Here is a 20,312-nt window from a genome sequence, read left to right as displayed (position 1 = left end):
CCTCACAGGTGGATGCAAAAGATCCCATGGTACTATTCGAAGAAGAGCAGTGGAGTTCTCCCCGATGTCCTGGCCAATATTTATCACTCAACCAAGACCTAAAACAGATTATCTCATCATTTTCTTCATTGCTGTTTATGGGAGCTTGCTGTGCTCAAATTGTCTGCCTGCATTACAACAGTGAGTACAGTTAAAAGTATTTCTTTGATTGTAAAGCGCTTTGGGACAACGTGACACTGTGAAAGGCGCTATAGACATGCAAGACTTTTTATCTTTCTCATTCTGTATGGGATCATTTGACTGAGATAATCTGATACACCCCTCTACCCATGATTCCTCTCTTGCTTTGTGCTTTTTGCAAACATAAATATTGATTTTTAATTTTTTTATAAGTGTATATATCCCACGTCTATTTTTCTGATTGGATGAAATTTGATGAAGAAGATTCTCCACGCCCGAAACGATAAACTTTGTTCGTTCAGATTTAGAGTATTTTGCTTTTTGTTACAGTGCTGTGGGACTCTGTCCAGTTTACTATCACAACAGAAGGGGTAAGAGTACAGGCTGATTTAATACAGAATACAGCAGGTCACTGGGAAAGTTACACACTGTACAGAGCAGCTGATAAAAATCCTGCTGTAAATAAAGGGCAGGGTCAGTTACACAAGACTGAGTGACTTTATTGTGCAGCCTCCAGGCATCATCTTTACAACTGTCAAAATTAAACCTAAAATCTGTTCCCCCAGAACAGACATTAACTGGCTCGCCTGCTTCATCTGCTGCTGTTCTGCTTCTGCACTCACCCACTCCAAGCTGATTACAATGAGTTGTTTTATGATTATTTTGTGCTATCTGTGTGTTGATCACATTCCTGTGTCTACCTTGCTGTTTTTTTTATCTGTCTGTCTTTCACTTGTTCTGTCTCTCTGTCAATATATTTATCTTTCTCAGTCTTCTTTCTGGCATTTTTCTGTCTTGTTACTTCACCCTGTTTTAATTTCTGTCTCTGTATCACTGTTCCATTTCTATATTTTTTCTCTGTCACCCTTTGCTTCTCTCTTCATATCTCTATGTTTCTGTCTTCCATCTTTATCTCTTCTTTCCATTTGCCTCGCTGTCCCTCTCGCTCGTTGTCTCCCCACTCTCTCTCTATCTCTGTCTCTTTTGCCTTCTCACCCCCTTTTCAACTCTTTCTCTCTCTTTCGCTCTGCATTTCACTCTCTCTGTTCTGTCTCTCCTTTTCTTTATTTCTCTCTTCACTTTCTCCATCTCTTTCTTTTTTATGAATTCACAATCAACTTTAATTTCGTTGTCCGCAGACTATGTAAAAGCATCATTAATTCTTGCACATTAGTCCAACATTATCTTTTATACAAATGAAGAAAAAGTAACAGTACAATTGGACGCTTTTTATCAACATAAAAACTCCAATTTCTTCTGTTCAGATACATATATTGTAATTATATTCATAAACATATTTATTTACATAGCTGCCTCCGCAGTTCAGAATTAATTCATTGTGTAAAGTGTTTTGAGATGTGTTAATATAAAGGGCAGTGTACAAATTCCGTTTCAATGAATTACATTGTCCATTTGTAAACCAGAAAATATCCGCCTCTTTCTTTTGTTGTCTCACTTTGTCTCTTTTGCTGTCTGTCGCTCTCCTGCACTGATTTTTTCTGTGTCTCCAGTTCTCTTTGTTTCACTTCTTTTATCTCTATTGCCCTGTTTCAATCTCTCTTTGTAATTTTCCCTGTGTGCCTCTCACTTTCTGTCCACTTTCCTTCTGCACCTCTGAGTTTCTTTCTCCATTTGTCTACCTGCTTCTCTCAACTTTCTCTCGCTGGTAAACTCCCTCTCTTTCCCTTAATCTGTGTTATTCATTTCCTGTCTCTGTTTTCTAATGTATACATGCTCCTTTCCTGTTTGTGCTTTTTCTCCATGTATTTCTTTCTCATTATATTTTTCTCCTTCCACGTTATTTCCACCTCTCTTTTCTTTTCTATTTATCTTCCTGCCCCCACTATGTTTCTGCCCTTTATTCTTTCTCCCTCTTTTCTGTTTATTTCTTTTTCTTTTTGATTGTCTCCAGCTGTTTCTCCATCTAAATCTCTTACTCTGTTTCTTCACGTCTTTCTTTAACTTGTGAACTGTCCTTTTCTCTCTGCCCCTTTCTGCACTTCAGTCACTTTCACTTTGTTTTTCTCTACGTCTTCCTTTCTTTCACTTTCTTCACTATTCCTTTCACAGTTATCTGCTTTTCTCTCTGTTTATGGCTCTAACTGTCTCTCATTTCCCTTTTCTATCTGCCTCTGTATGTCAGTTTTTCTCAATGTCTCTTCCTCTCCTTGCCTCCATCAATCTATCTATCCATCTATCTACTTTTTGTTCTGTCTGTCTGTCTATCTCTGTCATTCTATCTCTCCATTCATGTGGAGTGCACCCATTCTGATCAGGCCCACAGCAGCTTCTTTGATTGACAGGTTTGGCGATTTTGCAGGACGGCCATTTAGTTGAAGTCCAGTTGAGCTCTTTAGTGCCGCCTGTTTGAGCAACAATTCATGTGTTGTCTGCAGAGCGAATCACGCCTCAAAGGGTCATATTATCAATAAAATATAATTTCAGAATCAGACATAAGATTATTTCAGCTAATATAAAATGTACTTTCCATCCGGTGGGAAGTGCAGGGGGTGGAGTATGAAATGGCTAGAAATAGTTTTAGTGCTTGAAACCCTTCAGCTCTTTCTACGATTTCACTAATTTAACAATTAGATTGAGTGGGTATTTCACCGCGTTCTTCAGCTCCTCCCTGAATTTAGCCTGGGTCAGGACATAAATACACGTGTTTGTGCAGGAACTGAGAAGCTGCAGTATTCTTGATGTGGATTCTGTGATATAACGAGGGTCAGTGAAGGAATTATAATACCGAGTGTCTGTAATTCGCCGATAAATGTTATTTACAACCTGTGTCATCCATAATAGGATAAAACTGCCCGATATACTGAAGAGTAAAATGATGGATTTCTTTCGGTTCTCCATCTCTGGATCCTGGTGATTCTCTCCATTGCTGCGGCCCCGGAGTCCCCTGCGGACTCGACTGACCACCAAAATGCGTCTGACCGTCAGAACATTGAGCAGCAAAATCAGAAAGAACGGGACACAAGGGGTTAAAATGAGGTGAAATAACTCAAATGCGGCCCATACTGGGGAAGTACGGAAGATCACTTTAAAGATACAATCTCTGGGAACATTATCAATTATAAGGTAAGGTTCATATATGAAGTACCAGGGAACACTCTCTAAAAAGCCCAACACACTCACTGTCCCTATTACTGCAAGCGCCGTTTTCTCGTTGCAATATTTTGTTTTAAGATTCTCATAACAAATAGCCACAAATCGATCACAGGTGAAAGCGACTGTGAGCCAGACGGATACCACTGTGGCTGCAGAACCCAAGTACTTAATGGGACGACACACGGGAGTAATGAACAAGAATGAATTGCGGAAATAAATTTGACCAACCCGTGTCAATATCGGATCAGTGATAACGACCAGGAGATCGGCCACAGACATTCCTACCAGATAGCAACTGATACATTTGGAGAGCCCGCACTTTCCTCGGGACAGGATCAGAATCGCCACCAAGTTAACTGTAAGAGAGAGAAAAGGAAGCATAGAAATTACTGATCAGACCTGGAGCCAAAGCAGCAATTTGACAGGATCTGGGGTTAAATTTCCAGCTTTGTTCCTGCATCGAACGGTGGAAACTGATTCATTCACCTGGAGAGCGCTTTCAGGAAGAGAGATGTTTTTAAACTCAATTATAAATAATGAATTGTGAAATCGATAAAGAAAGTGAATAAATGAGCACCGGATCCACTGGAAGGGCCGAGTGAGAGCGCAGTGCCGGTGGGGAAGTGAGAAGGAGTTTTACCGAGCGCGAATCCAACGGGTTAAAGTCGGATTTGGCTCCAGACTGACGGGAAAGAGAGCAGAGGCTGGGAAGGTGAGGGGATAGGCGGAGGTGCAGCTGGTTTGTTGCCCTGGGTTAAGAGAACCGACAGGGGTTGGCACAAAACGGGGAAAGGCCGAGAGTGGCTGGAAGGGAGTCAGGAACAGCTGGTGTGAGAAAGCGGATGAACTGAAGCAATGGATGAGGAGACAGAGGATTCAATGTGGTGGTTGGAGAGACTGGGATTCACAGGGAGAGACTGCAGCAGAATGTGAGAGGAAATCTAATCTATAGACCCCACTAACACAATCCAACTAATAAATTCAACAGTTCATTTCAGTGGTTATTGGTGTCAGGGAACCGCTCATTGGCTATTAAATTATGCTCATTAAATTTAATTTGCACATTCAATTAAAATTAAATCAAAATGTATTCATTAAATCAACCTCGTTCTTCATTGAATTCCGCTGATACCGAGTTTTTAGAATACAGTATCATAATAATTCATTAGGATCAAAAAATCACTGATTCTATTCTTTAAATACATTTGAATTATGTTTATTTATTCAGTCAGTGAATAAGGAAAAGTAACAATCACCAAAACAGACTGAGGTCCTGATAACGATAAACACACCCAGCGAGAGTGCAATAAAACTCTCACAATCTGACAACTTCCTATTAACATCTTCAAGTCACATTTCCTCTTCATAATTGTACTGGAAGTTTCAGCAGTTCATTCCGATGAATTATTCACCCTGCTGTCGCTTTTTCGCTCTCTCTCTCATTCTCTCATTCTCTCTCTGTCTCTCCCTTTCTCTCTTTCTCTCTCTTTCTCGTCTCACGCTCCTCCTCCCCCCTCTCGTTTTCCCTCTCCGCCTCAGTCTCTATCGCTTCTCTATCTATTAGTTGTCAGATTGTGAGGGTTTTATTGCACTCTCGCTCTTCTATCTATTATTCTGCCCTCTCTACTCTCTTTCTCAATGCGCCCTTTTCACTTTCGATTCAATCCTAACTTCCTGCCCCTACATTCTGTTCACCAGCCCCGTGTTCCACGGATCCTATTCTCAGTGTCAGTTTGTTAAATAGTGAAGCCTCTGTGGAATAGTTTACTGTTACTACAGATTTCCAAGTTTCCTCCTGTTCGCCTACGCTGTTTGCTTCATCTGCAAATCATGGAAGAAACATAGAAATCTGTAAAATCATGGAAGAAATACATCTTCCAGATTTCACAACAATTGAAATTCCTTCTCCTGTAATTATAAAGTACACCATTAGATAGCGGTGTTGTTCTTCAAACAAAACGCCAACGTCACCGCTGCTGCTCAGAATTCACAGATAAATAGAAGGACTCAGGATTCCAACAGTTACAGTGCAAACTGACACAGCATAACACCAAAACATTGTATCTTAGAATGAATTCATCCACAGTGAAGCAGAAAAGGAGATGTGAAAGATTCAGCAACAAACTCAATACAGAAGCCAGACAACTGGAGCTCTGTCAGATGAACGCAATGAAATAACATTTCATAAGTGATAACCAATAAATAGACTGAAACCCCTGTTAAACTGAACCATGTTATTGGGGAAGGGGGACTTTGCTCTGCCTTCTTGGAACACTGAGACCGTGAGCTGTCTCATTATCAATCACTGAAAACACATTTATGAAAAAATATTCCAGGACACGTTAGTTCCACAACATGAAACTGTTAACAGCTCCTGATGGTCTGATACCATCTCTTAGTCCAGACACCTGATTCCAATACATTCAGTACAGAGAATAATCCAGGAACAATGCCAGTTTGGGATATACAAAGGTCATTGCAGATATAATGGAATTGCGACAAGACCGAACGTTTAGAAGTTATTGAACAGTACATTCAGTTATTGAACAGTACATTCAGTTATTGAACAGTACATTCAGTTATTGAACAGTACATTCAGTACAGAGTAGTGTACATTCAGTACACCCAGTAACAATGCCAGGGTTGGATTTCCAAAGATCATTACAGACCAGCTCCAACAAGACCAACTTAACACATTCCATCATTAAACTGGTAGAGCAGCTCAGGCCACCGTGCAAAACATGCAGGGAGAAAAAATATTTCGCCAAGGACAGCAGCACAGTTAACACCGATTTACGCCATTATCAGCTGAGATAACAGCTTACCCGGCACTCCAACGGCTGAAAGGGCAGGATAGTAAATGTCTTCTATCTGAAATATTACTGGATATCCCATTTCTGTGAGAAGCTGTCACTTCTGTTGGTCTGGTAAACATAACTCCAGAAGACGCCCTGAACTGATGAATTCCAATGAACCCTGATTTATACAGGGGACAAGTCGACACTGACATGGTTATACTCCTGATCATTGCTATTAGTTACAGTCACTTGAACAAACACATTACATCAGCAGCTTTGACTCCGATATAAATAATGTGGTGGATATAACACAAACATCTCAAAGTCCAGGACATTATCTTAATGAGACCTCTCTCAGGAATAAAGTTAAAATCTGTGCTCATACAGGACTGATCCAACAATAATGAGCGGCTTCATTTACAGTTTTCATATAATTGTATTGGTCATGTTCACTCTTGGCGATTCATTTATAATGTATACCGATTTATCCGCAGTGTACATTAAATCCAGGGACTCAACCAGACCCGTTTCACTCTGTTCCTGCAGTTTCCCAGTCAAAATATGAATTTTGAGTCTCCGACACGAGGAGAGTTAAAGGGCAGGTTGAGGATTGCAGCCTAGAAATGACTGTGGGTGATATTAGGGGACGGAGACTGAAAGTGCCCCATTGGGATTCCACTCTCCGCTATTTTACTGCAGGTGTTTACCCGTTTATTCTACATTGGTTAACGGGTCCAGTAAAATTGGCCCCGTGTAACGCCGAGCTGAACTGATGACCTGATTTGACCTCCATCACAAAGGCCCCCTGTTTCCCTCACCCGCCTCCATTCCTTCCTCAGCCCATTGCCATTGAGTCCCTCATCCATGCCTCTGTCCCTTCCAGACTCCATTCCTCCAATACAGTCCTGGCCGGCCACCGATCCTCCACCTTCCATAAACCTGAGCTCGTCCAAATCTCTGTTGCCTGTGACCAACCAGCACCAGGTCCCGCTCGGCCTCACTGACCCTCACTGGCACCCACTCCCATATCCCTGAAATTTAAAATTCTCATCCTTGATTTTAAATTCGTCCATGGGCCACCCCTCTGCATCCGCCCGCCACCCCACCACAAATTAATTCATCGAATTTGAAGGATGCCATTCGACCCATCTTGCTTGTGCCGGCTCTTTGAAAGAGCTATTCAATTAGTCCCACCATCTTGCTCTTTCCACATAACCATGAACATTTCCCCAAGCACCTACAGCAAATCCACCCATGACCTCCTCATTCATCAGACATTGTCCCCTTTTGGTGGGACGACCCTCGCTTGTTTCCACTCAATGATCTGATCGTAACCGGGAGAAGCTTCTCTTCCCACCCTACCACCGTTATCTCTGATGTTTCTAAAGGTTCAATCCTCGGCTCCCTCCTTTTCCTCATCTACATGGTGATGCCGGAGAGGAGAACAAAGGCCAGAGAGGGTAGAAAGGCATGGCTAAGGGTTTTAGTAGCAGATTATCAAGGCTGTCTGTAACCTATCCCTTTTCCTCATCTATGGTGACTTCGTCTGCAAACATGGACCTGCTTTCAGTTGAACGTGGACAAAATCACCGCCCCTGTCGACCTTTCCAATGTCTTTGTGTTATCAGACCGACAACCTGTTTTAAATAAGCTACAATTTCCTCCAGTTACAATTGGAATGTCATGACCTTTGGCCCCACAATCTCCAAATCCTCGGCACTGATTCCATCCCCATGCCTGGCTTTTGTCTGAGGCTGAAACTCACTGTTCGTAACTTTGACGTCCCATTCGACCCCGTGCTGAGCTTCTGATCCCATATCCTCTCCATCACAAAGACCGCCTTCTTCCGGGTCCGTAATAACACCCGTTCCACTCGCCTTGATAATCTGCTACTAAAACCCTTAGCCATGCCTTTCTACCCTCTCTGGCCTTTGTTCTCCTCTCCGGCATCTCCAAAAACTTCAACTCATCCAAAACTCTGCTGTCTGTAACCTATCCCTCACTATCTCCTTCACCAATCATCCAAGCCCTCACTGACCTGCATTGGCTTCCAGTCTCCTAAGTCTTTATCGTTTTCTTCCTTACGCTTAAATACATGAGAGCCTCACCCCTCCCTATCTCTGCAACCTCCTCCAGTTTTACAGCCCCTCTCTCTTCTCCTCCACCTCTGGCTGCTTGTGTATCCACAATCTCTTTGCCCTACTTTTGGCAGCTGAACCTGAAGCCACGTCCACGCCCCAGGTGTGCTCCCAAAGTTCTCCCATCTACATTACTCCCTTTCAGGTGTCAGTTGTGATTCAGTGGGTGGGACTCTTGCCTCTGAGTTAGAAGATGAGAAGTTTGTGCGTTCAAGACCAACTTCAGCGACTTCAACACAAAATCTTCAGTTCAGTGCTGTACTGAGGTAATGCTGCACTGTCACAGGTGCAGTCCTTCATCAGATGAGACGTTAAACCGAGGGTCCGTCTGACCCCTCAAGTCGATGTACAAGATCCCATGGCACTATTCGAAGAAGAGCAGGGAAGTTCTCCCCGCTGGCCTGGCCAATATTTATGCCTCAATCAACATCACTAAAACCAGATGATCTGTTCAATTTCACATTGCTGTTTGTGGGATCTTGCTGTGTGCAGTATGCCCGCTGTGTTTCTTACATTACAACAGTATTTCTTTGGCTGCAAAGCACTTTGGGACATACTGAGATTGTGAAATGCGCTTAATAAATGTAACTTTCTTTCTTTCTTTCTATCCATCTCTTGCTCCAAGCTTTTGTCCCTCGACGAATATCCCCATCCTTGGCTGGGGTCCATTTTTGTCGGATGATATCTCTGTGAAGCACCTTTAACTTTTATCCATGTTAAAGGCGCTTTATCAATCCAGGTAGTTATTGTTATACTTTACCATCCTCCTCTGTCTTCATCCCACCATTGGTGGCCATTCCTTCACACAACTAAAACCAACCTGATCCCCTTCGTCTCTCGTTTTACACCCCCCTTAAACCCTCCTTGCCGAAGGATTTCATCATCCCTCCTGATTCCGTTTGTGCCTGTTTTACTTCCAGCCCCTGTGAATCCCCTTGGGAATGTTTATTACATTAAAGGCGGTCTGTGAATGCAAGTTGTTCCTGATTTTCATTGGAATGTGTTCATTAGTTGTCCACTGTATGAGCAAAAGTAATTTCTGGGCTAATATTCTTGTATCAGAAAGAGATTTATATAATAGGCGGATTTGATGAGATACATTAACATCGGCAGCTACTAGGAGAAATCTTTTTGTTCGAACAACATAAATTGGTTTGTCCACAGACAGCACATTGAAATAGGTTTGTCCCACTGTGAGGCAACCTTCAGGGAGTCTGCTATCTAAGATGAAACCAGCTACAGTTACGAAGATGAAGATTTATTAATTATTTGTCTTTTTTCTCTTTGGTTATAACACATTTTACTGCACCCTGGCTGATGACTCGGATGAAGCTTTAATAGTTAGTCTCTTCGGTTAGGGACTGTTTCACTTTTTGCCATCCAATCTACGATATCACTTCTCCCTGGGGATGATTGAGAAAGGCCCAGTATGTTCTGACATTGTGGTGTCTTGGTATGAAATTAGATTGGTGTTTTTGGTACGGGAGGGAGAGAGAAATCCATTGGATACGTGTAGACCAAAGGTTCCAATCTTGTTTGTGGAGAAACTCTTAGGATCCATCATTAGATCTAAAACTGAGGAGCAGGTAGCAGTGCTCGGGTTAATCAAGGAATGTCCATGTGCCAAACCCCACTAACTCCCACTGCTTCTCGAGATGATTTGGACTTAGACAATCTCTAATTTTGCTGAGAAACAAAAGCAGGGTTTGGCAAAATATGAGGAAGACTATAACAACATTAAAGAACGATGCAGGCAGCTTGGCTGGATTGAGCAGACACGAGGCAGTTGTATGTCATAGAGTCATAGAGTTATACAGCACGGATAGAGGCCCTTCGGCCCATCGTGTCCGCGCCGGCCATCAGCTCTGTCTACTCTAATCCCATATTCCAGCATTTGGTCCGTAGCCTTGTATGCTATGGCATTTCTAGTGCTCATCCAAATGCTTCTTGAATGTTGTGAGGGTTCCTGCCTCCACAACCCTTTCAGGCAGTGAGTTCCAGACTCCAACCACCCTCTGGGTGAAAAAGTTCTTTCTCAAATCCCCTCTAAACCTCCCGCCTTTTACCTTGAATCTATGTCCCCTTGTTATAGAACCCTCAACGAAGGGAAAAAGCTTCTTAGTATCCATCCTATCTGTGCCCCTCATAATTTTGTACACCTCAATCATGTCCCCCCTCAGCCTCCTCTGCTCCAAGGAAAACAAACCCAATCTTCCCAGTCTCTCTTCATAGCTGAAGCGCTCCAGCCCTGGTAACATCCTGGTGAATCTCCTCTGCACCCTCTCCAAAGCGATCACATCCTTCCTGTAGTGTGGCGACCAGAACTGCACACAGTACTCCAGCTGTGGCCTAACCAGTGTTTTATACAGCTCCATCATAACCTCCTTGCTCTTATATTCTATGCCTCGGCTAATAAAGGCAAGTATCCCATATGCCTTCTTTACCACCTTATCTACCTGTTGCGCCGCCTTCAGGGATCTGTGAACTTGCACACCAAGATCCCTCTGACCCTCTGTCTTGCCTAGGGTCCTCCCATTCATTGTCTATTCCCTTGCCTTGTTAGTCCCTCCAAAGTGCATCACCTCGCACTTTTCCGGGTTAAATTCCATTTGCCACTGTTCCGCCCATCTGACCAACCCATCTATATCGTCCTGCAGACTGAGGCTATCCTCCTCGCTATTTACCACCCTACCAATCTTTGTATCATCAGCGAACTTACTGAGCATACCTTTTACATTCATATCCAAGTCATTAATGTAGACCACAAACAGCAAGGGACCCAGCATCGATCCCTGTGGTACCCCACTGGCCACAGGCTTCCAGTCACAAAAACAACCTTCGACCATCACCTCTGCCTTCTGCCACGAAGCCAGTTTTGTATCCAAAGTGCCAAGGCACCCTGGATTCCATGGGCTCGTACCTTCTTGACCAGTCTCCTGTGGGGGACTTTATCGAAGGCCTTACTGAAATCCATGTATACCACATCCACTGCGTTACCCTCATCCACACGCCCAGTCACCCCCTCAAAAAATTCAATCAAATTAGTCAGACATGATCTTCCCTTGACAAAGCCATGTTGACTATCCCTGATTAATCCTTGCTTCTCCAAGTGGAGACTAATTTTGTCCTTCAGAATTTTTTCCAATAATTTTCCTACCACTGATGTTAGGCTCACTGGCCTGTAGTTCCCCGGTTTTTCCCTACTCCACTTCTTGAATAATGGTATTACATTAGCGGTTCTCCAGTCCTCTGGCACATCCCCTGTGGCCAGAGAGGTTCTGAATATATGTGTCAGAACCCCCGCAATCTCCTCGTTTGCCTCACAGAGTAGCCTGGGATACATTTCGTCCGGGCCTGGGGATTTATCCATTTTTAGGCCTGCTAAAACCGCCAATACCTCCTCCCGCTCGATGTTAATATGTTCGAGTATATCACAGTCCCCCTGCCGTATTTCTATGTCTACATCGTCCTTCTCCATAGTGAAAACAGATGCAAAAAATTCATTTAGAACCCCTGCTACATCTGCCGGCTCCACACACAGATTGCCATTTTTGTCCCTAATGGGCCCTATTTTTTCCCTAGTTATCCTCTTACCCTTAATATACTTATAAAACATCTTAGGATTTTCCTTTATTTTGCTCGCCAGTGTTATTTCATGGCCCCTCCTTGATCTCCTAATTTCTTTTTTAAGTATCCCCCTGCACTTTTTTTACTCCTCTAGGGCTTCCTCCGTCTTTAGCCTTTTGTATCTGCCAAAAGCCCTCCTTTTTTTCCTAATCCATTCTCGTATATGCCCTGACATCCAAGGTTCCCTGGAGTTCTTGGAACCACCCTTGACCTTTACGGGAACATGTTGCCATTGTATGGTCTCAATCTCCCTTCTGAAAGACTCCCATTGCTCCGATGCGGATTTTCCTACAAGCAGCTGATCCCAGTCCATTTTGGCCAGATCCTGCCTTATCCTATTAAAATCGGCCTTCCCCGAATTTAGAACCTTTATTTCCGTCCCCTCCCTGCCCTTTTCCATGACCACCTTAAATCTCACCGAATTATGGTCACTGTCACCAAAGTGCTCACCTAATAGCACTTCTTCCACTTGGCCGGCCACATTCCCGAGAATTAGGTCCAGTACCGCCCCCTCTCTTGTAGGACTTTCTACATGCTGGCTCAAAAAGCTCTCCTGGATGCACGTTAAGAATTTTGTACCCTCTAAGCCTTTTACACTCTGAGTATCCCAGTTAATATTGGGGAAGTTGAAATCCCCCACTATTATTACCCTATTATTTGCACAATTTTCTGAGATTTGCCTACATATCTGTTTCTCTATCTCCCCCTGACTGTTTGGGGGCCTATAGTACACTCCCATCAAAGTGCTTGCCCCCTTTTTGTTTTTAAGCTCCACCCATATGGCCTCATTAGAGGAACCTGCTAATATATCATCCCTCCTTATGGCAGTAATTGATTCTTTAATTAATATTGCGACCCCCCCTCCTCTTATACCTCCCCCTCTGTCTCGCCTGAAGATTCTGTACCCCGGAATATTGAGCTGCCAGTCTTGCCCCTCCCTCAACCATGTCTCTGTGACAGCAACAATATCATACTCCCATGTGTTTATCAACACCTTCAGTTCATCCACCTGATTCGCAAGACTCCTTGCATTAAAATAGATGCCATCCAGCCTTGCCCTCACATATTTGCCCTGTCTTCCAAGCTGACTTGTTTTTTTCTCGATATTTGGCTGCACATCACCCCCTATTGTAGCTCCACTCTGTAATGTAAAGTGATAGATATTGGAAGCAAATCAATGAATTTGTGTATACAGTTAATGAAAAGACGCCGAATGATGTTGAGTAAAAGTGAGAATTAAGTACTTAAATGTATAATTCCATGGAATTGTGACGGCAGCTCCATAAATCATAAACAAATGCAAACAGCATTTTGAACTTTATAAGTTGGGTCACACAGTACAAATATAAAGAAGCAATGACAAATTTGTACAAAACATGGGTTGGCCCACAATTCCAGAGTATTGTGTGCAGCTTTGTGCATCCCATTATAGAAACTACATTAAAGCCATAGAGAGCACAGTGTCGATTGAATCGAATGAAGCCGAGGAAGGGAAACAGTCTTCGGGTCAGATATTGGAATTATTTCCACAGAAACAGAGAAGACTTGGGGGAACAACATCGTAAAGGGCAAGAAGGGTGAAAAATTCCTAAAATGTGTTTTGTAGAACTTTCTTAATCAGTATGTTTCTAGCCCAAAGAGGAAGGAGGCGGTGCTGGATCCAGTTTTATGGAATGAAGTAAGGCAAGTGGACTGAGTTTCATTGGGAGAACATCTGGGTAATAGTGATCATAATATAATTTGGATTAAAGTAGTTATAGAAAGGGGCAAATGAAATTCAGCGGTGAAAATGCCTAACGGGAAGGGAGACAACATCAGTGCTTTGAAAAGGGATAGAACCATAGAACCATAGAAAAGATTCAGCACAGAAGATGGCCATTCGGCCCATCGTGTCCGCGCCAGCTCGAAGAACAACCATGTGCCCATTCTAATCCCACCTCCCAGCACCTGGTCCGTAGCCCTGCAGCTTACAGCACTTTAGGTGCAGATCCAGGTACTTTTTAAAAGAGTTGAGGGTCCCTGCTTCTACCACCAATTCGGGCACCGAATTCCATACACCCACCGCCCTCTGGGTAAAAAAAGCTTTTCCTCATGTCCCCTCCAATCCTTCCGCCAATCAGTTTAAATCTATTTCCTCTTGTTCTTGAACTATCCGCTAGGGGAAACAGTTACTTCCTGCCTCCTCAACCTGGGCCCCTCATGATTTTGTACACTTCAATCAAGTCTGCACTCAGCCTCCTCTGCTCCAAGGAAAACAACCCCAGCCTATCCAATCTCTCCTTGCAGCTGCAATTTTCAAGGCCTGGCAACATTCTTTTAAATCTCTTCTGCACTCTCTCCAGAGCAATTACGTCCTTTCTGTAATGTGGTGACCAGAACTGCGCACAATACTCCAGCTGTGGCATTACCAGCGTTTTATACAGTTCCATCATTACATCCCTGCTTTTGTATTCCATACCTCGGCGAATAACGGAGAGCATTCCGTGTGCCTTCTTCACAACCTTATCTACCTGTACTGCCACCTTCAGGGACCTGTGCACATACACTCCAAGGTCTCTCACTTCCTCTACCCCTCTCAATATATTCCCGTTTATTGCGTATTCCCTTTTACTGGTTGCCTTCCCTAAGTGCATTACCTCACACTTCTCCGGGTTGAACTCCATTTGCCACTTTTCCGCCCACACCACCAACCCATTGATATCTTCTTGGAGTCCACAGCTATCCTCTTCACGATCAACCACACATCCAATTTTTGTTTTGCTTGCAAATTTGCCAATTATGCCCCGGACATTCAAGTCCAAATCATGAACATATACCACAAACTGCAAGGGACCCAACACTGAGCCCCGTGGCACACAACCGGAAACGGATTTCCATTCGCAAAGACATCCATCGACTTTGACCCTTTGTTTCCTGTTACTGAGCCAATTTTTGGATCCAATTTGCCACATTTCCCTGTATCCCATGGAAGTTTACCTTTCTGACCAGTCTGCCATGTGGGACCTTGTCAAATTCCTTACCAAATTCCAGGTAGACAACATCCACTGCACTACCCTCATCAATCCTCCTTGTCACTTCCTCAAAGAATTCAATCAGATTTGTCAGGCATGACCTTCCCTGAACAAATCCATGCTGACTATCCCTGATTAAACCATGTCTTTCCAAGTGACAGTTTATCCTATCTCTCAGTATTGATTCTAATAGTTTGCCCACCACCGAGGTAAGACTGACCGGCCCATAATTGTTCGGCCTTTCCCTCGTACCCTATTTAAACAATGGTACTACGTTTGCAGTATTCCAGTCCTGCGGGAGCTCCCTGTATCTAGTGAGGATTGGAAAATGATCCTCAGAGCATCCGGTATTTCCTCCCCGGTTTCCTTCAATAGCCGAGGAAACAATCCATCCGGCCCTGGTGACTTATGAACAATCAAAGATTCCAGTCCCTCCAGTGCTTCCTCTCTCGTTATGTTCACCTGATACAACATTTCACACCTCTCCTCTTTAAAGTTTACCGCAGGATCTAGCACAGGGGCAAATTGTTGTTGTAACAAGCTGTTGTGGGGGGCGGGGTCGACGCTATTAGACCCCACTTGTGGTGCTTGCCAGACCGCTAACATTAATCTCTCATGAGCATAGGGTTAGGAGGAGGCCATTCAGACCCACCAGCTTGTTCCGCCATTCTATTAGATGGTGGCTGATCTGGACCTCAACTCCATTTACTCGCCTTTGTTCCGTATCCTTTGATCCCCTCACCCAACAAAAACCTTATCAATCTCAGTCTTTAAAGCTTCAATTGACACCCAGCATCCACAGCCTTTTGGGGGAGACGGTTCCAGATTTCGACTACTCTTTTTGAGAAGAACTGCTTTCTGACATCTCCCTTGAACAGCCTAGTTATAATTTTAAGATTAGCCCCCTTGCTCTGGATTCCCCCACCAGAGGAAATAGTTTCTCCGTATCTACCCTATCTAATCCCCATATCATTTTAAACTCCTCGATCAGAAATCCCCACAACCTTCTAAATTAAAGGGAATACAAGCAAATGTTATGCAACCTGTCCTTATAATGTAGCGATTTAAGCCCCTGTATCATTCTGGTGAATCTGTGCTGCTCCCCCTCCAAGGCCAATATACCCTTCCTGAGGTTCGGTGCCCAGAACTGAAGACAGTCTCCTGATGGGTTCTAACCAGAGCTCCAAACAATTGCACCATAATTTCCACCACCTTTGTATTCCAGCCCTCTTGAGATAAAGGCCAACAGCCCAATAGGCTTTTGATTAATTTTGGTGAATTGTGTACTTGAACCCCAAATCTCTCTGCTCATCCACGGTTCCTAATCTCTCCCCATTAAGAAAATTTTCTCCTTTGTTTTTCCCTGACCCAAAGTGGATGGTCTCACACTTGCCCACATTAAACATAAATTCTGCCCCAGTTTTGCCCACTCACTTAGTCTGTCTGTTTCCCTGGTTTCTAGTTTCTGAACAGGATCAGATTCTGTTTTCAGTACAAAGTAGTAAGTCATAAAACCTCGCATTTAATTTGGTCTGGGGATCGAGGGATATGGAGCTAAGGCGGGGAAATGGAGTGAGATACAGATCGGCAAAGATTTAATAAAATGGCGGGAAAGGCTCGAGTGGTAGAATGGCCTCCTCCTGTTCCTTTGTAACAGGCTTGAAAGGCAGAATGGCCTCCTCCTGTTCCCGTGTAATGGGCTTGAGAGGCAGAATGGCCTCCTCCTGTTCCTGTGTAAAAGGATTGAGAGGCAGAATGGACTCCTCCAGTTCCTGTGTAATGGGCTTGAGAGGCAGAATGGACTCCTCCAGTTCCTGTGGAACAAGCTTGAGAGGCTGAATGGACTCCTCCAGTTCCTGTGCAGTGTGCTTGAGAGGCAGAATGGACTCCTCCTGTTCCTGTGTAATGGGCTTGAGAGGCAGAATGGACTCTTCCTCTTCCTGTGTCACAGGCTCGAGGGGATTAATGGGCATCCTCCTGTTCCAATGTAACAGGGAGTGGATCTGACGAGGCTTCCTACTGTTCCCGTGTTACAGATTTGAGGGGCTGAATCATGGAATCATAGAAAGTTACGGCACAGATGGAGGGCATTCGGCCCATCGTGCCCGTGCCGGCCTAAAAAGAGTTATCCAGCTTAACCCCACTTTCCAGCACTTGGTCTATAGCCGTGTAGGTTATGGCACTTCAACTGCAAATCCAAGTACTTTTTAAATGAGTTGAGGATTTCTGCCTCTCCCACCCTTTCAGGCATTGAGTTCCAGACCCCACCAACCTCTGGGTGAAAAAGATTCTTCTCAGCTCCCCTCCAATCCTTCGACCAATCACTTGAAATCTATGCCCCTGGTCAATTGCACTTCCGCTAAGGGAAATAGGTCCTCCCTGTCCACTCTGTTTCGTCCAGTCATAATTTTATACACCTCAATTAAATCTCCCCTCAGCCTCCTTTGTTCCAAAGAAAACAACCCAGCCCATCCAATCTTTCCTCATAGCTAAAATTCTCCAGAAGTGGCAACATCCTCGTAAATCTCCTCTGTACTCTTTCGAGTGCAATCACGTTGTTCCTGTAACGTGGTGGACAGAACTGTCCGGAGCACTCAAGCTGTGGCCTGACCAATGTTTTATACAGTTCTGGCATAAACTCCCTGTTCTTCTATTCTATGCCTTGGCGAATGAAGGAATGTACTCCATATGCCTTTTTAACCTTTTTATCTACCTATCCTGCTACCTTCAGGGGTCTGTGGTCATGCACTCCAAGGTCCCTTTGTTCCCCGAAACCTCTCAGTATCCTCCCATTTATTGTGTACTCCCTTGCCTTGTCTGTCCCGAAATGCATTACCTCACACTTCTGTAGATTGAATTCCATTTGCCACTTTTCTCCCCATCTGACCAGTCCATTGATATCTTCCTGCAGTCTACAGTTTTCCTCCTCACTATCAACAACACGGTCAATTTTTATATCATCTGCAAACTTCTTGATCAAGACTTTCATGCAGAAAAACGACGCAAGGCGCTTCACAGATGCATAATCAGATATAAATGGACACTGAACTACAGAATCAAGTATTATGATGATCGGCCGAAAGCTTGGGCGAAGAGGTGGGTTCCAAGGAGGGTCTTGAAGGAGGTGGAGCGGTTTAGGGAGTGAATTCCACAGCTTGGGCCCAAGACGGCTGGAGGCACGGCCGCCAATGGTTGGAAGAAAAGTGTGGGGGTGGATAAGACGCCAGAATTGGAGGAGCGCAGAGATCTCGGAGGGTTGTAGGGCTGAAGGAGGTTACAGAGATAGGGAGGAGCGAGGCCATGGAGGGTTTTAAAGACGAGGATGAGAATTTTAAATTGGAGGCGTTGGGGGATTGGAAAACAATGTAGGACAGCGAGGACAGTGGTGATGGGTGAGCGGGACTTCCTCTGTATATTCCAAAGCAGACATGTTCATTGTGATTGTTCAATGTTTTTTGTTTACTTACATGGTTAAACAGACATGTAATAATCAAGATCGCTGATTTACAATTTGCATGTTAATATGCACATAATCATCAAATTTGAGCCGAAGAATATCACTAACAATGTGATTGTACCACATTTCGAATGGGAAACGCCTTTGCAACTTGGCACGATGCAGTTTCATTCTCCTGCCAGTGAAAGCGCTGCAGTGCCACTGCTGGTGGGAGGGTGAAATTGCAGCGTGACAAGTTTACAGAGGCAGTTCCCATTTCAAAAACGGCCTTGTGCTTTTAAGAACATAGAAATTCCAAAAGGAAAGAAAGACCAAGGTCCATCTAGTTGACCTTCTACCACCCTGGGTAGTCGCATGATATAATGATAATGGAGTTTTTGACTAATCATGACAATCAATCTCTATAAATTAATCTACATCAGACGCAGGCATGAGGGGAGGGAAACCCCAGTGGTGGAGAGCTTTAGGAACCAAAGGTCCAAAGTCACCTGTGCCTCCCAAACATGTTACACTTACCACATGTCATGTCTCCTATTACTCTTATACTGGATCCGATATTTTCTGAAAGAAATCGATCCAACTTACTGTTGTATCGATACTGTTGAATCGATAACAATTGCTTCCACTGTCTCCCTTAGGGGAATCTGTTCCACACATTGGCCACTCGCTCACTGAAATATTATTTCTGCAGATTAGTTTTGAATTTACCCCCTTCAATTGCAGGCCTTGTCCTCTGGTCCCACTGTTTTGGACAAGGTGGAATAGCTTGCCATGGAAATTTAAAATTAGGGTTGAACGAGGTTAGGACTCCTTGTGCCATTATCCTCTGACATCTAACCCCTCTTCACCCGATCAACACTTACAAGCAATGTCACGATAGGTCGACCAGTCAGTAATAAAGGTACAGTCGGACTGGTTCACTCGCTGTACATCAGTGGGCCAGCTGATAGATGGTAACATGGGATTAACCAGTGCGATCTCCAGCTCACTTGTGAGCAGCACCAGTGGAGATCCTTAATCTCAATAATTTACCGTTATTTAATGCTGCTGCCACTCTATAATACCCGCATATATTCGACATCAACAACAACTTGCAATTAAATGGCGCCTTTAATGTAGTAAAACGTCCCAAGGTGCTTCACAGGAGCGATCATCAAACAAACTTTGACACCGAGCAACATAAGGAGATATTAGGACAGGTGATCAAACGTTTGGTCAAAGAGGTAGTTTGTTCGCATCGTTCAAAAGGAGGCGAGAGAGGTCGAGAGGCGGAGAGATTTAGGGAGGAAATTCCAGAAGTTAGAGCCTCGGCAGCTGAAGGCACGGCCGCCAATGGTGATCCTTGAAAAGTGAGCAGTTTTGGCAGAGGAGATCAGGACCCGATAGTGCTTTATGTGGTCCATCCAGATCTGGCGATGAATGTCTAAACCAATTGTCCAGCATAATCTTTCCAGTCTGCGTCCCCTGGACTGAAGGGAGCGGAGACAGGGGCCGTACCAGGGGGAGCGACCCGGGTGAGAGAGAATAATGGTTTTAATTGGGACAAGGGCATCAAAGGTGCAGGTGAGGTTGTGACGGAGCAGATCAGTAGCAACAGAAATATCGTGGTGAATGGAGGGGCAAAGGCTAGACAGTTGTGAGTTTGAAATTGCCTTTATAAGTGATTTGGTGGAGGGACGAACACAGAAAGAAGTGCAGTTGGGAGGGGCTGTGGCGATACGGTTGGAGATTGATACAACTCAGTGGTCAGAGATGGCCTTATTCGTGATTGACACGATAGGAGTGGAGAGGTCACATGAGATGGCAAGGTCGAGGCGGTGGCTATGGATATGAATGGGGACTTTAAATGGAGGGAGAGCGACCGTATGGTACAGGATTGGTTAGCTAACAGGAAACAGAGAGTAGGCATAAATGGGTCATTTTCAGGTTAGCAAGATGTAACAAGTGCAGTGCCACAGGGATCAGTGCTTGGGTCTCAACTATTTAC

The 20,312-nt window shown here is 44.1% G+C and overlaps 1 protein-coding gene across 1 annotated transcript; it reads right to left on the bottom strand.

Annotated features, from left to right (window-relative positions):
* Nucleotides 1–2,745: 2,745 nt before the first annotated feature.
* Nucleotides 2,746–6,189, bottom strand: LOC137315768 (probable G-protein coupled receptor 139). Its single transcript, XM_067980258.1, has 2 exons — nt 6,120–6,189; nt 2,746–3,650 (listed from the first exon to the last, which is right to left on the bottom strand). The coding sequence occupies exons 1-2, from the start codon at nt 6,187–6,189 to the stop codon at nt 2,746–2,748; spliced, it is 975 nt and encodes a 324-aa protein (XP_067836359.1).
* Nucleotides 6,190–20,312: the final 14,123 nt, after the last annotated feature.

The sequence above is a fragment of the Heptranchias perlo genome, unplaced genomic scaffold (assembly GCF_035084215.1).
Source record: "Heptranchias perlo isolate sHepPer1 unplaced genomic scaffold, sHepPer1.hap1 HAP1_SCAFFOLD_56, whole genome shotgun sequence".
NCBI lineage: Eukaryota > Metazoa > Chordata > Chondrichthyes > Hexanchiformes > Hexanchidae > Heptranchias > Heptranchias perlo.
The sequence above is the reverse complement of the archived record's forward strand: the minus strand, read 5'-3'. Positions and strand labels throughout refer to the sequence as shown.

Coding starts and splice junctions, on each gene's coding strand:
- LOC137315768 (XM_067980258.1), bottom strand. CDS start 6,189: ATGGGATATCCAGTAATATTTCAGATAGAAGACATTTACTATCCTGCC. Junction 3,651..6,119: donor TTCAGCCGTTGGAGTGCCGG/GTAAGCTGTTAT, acceptor TCTCTCTTACAG/TTAACTTGGTGGCGATTCTG.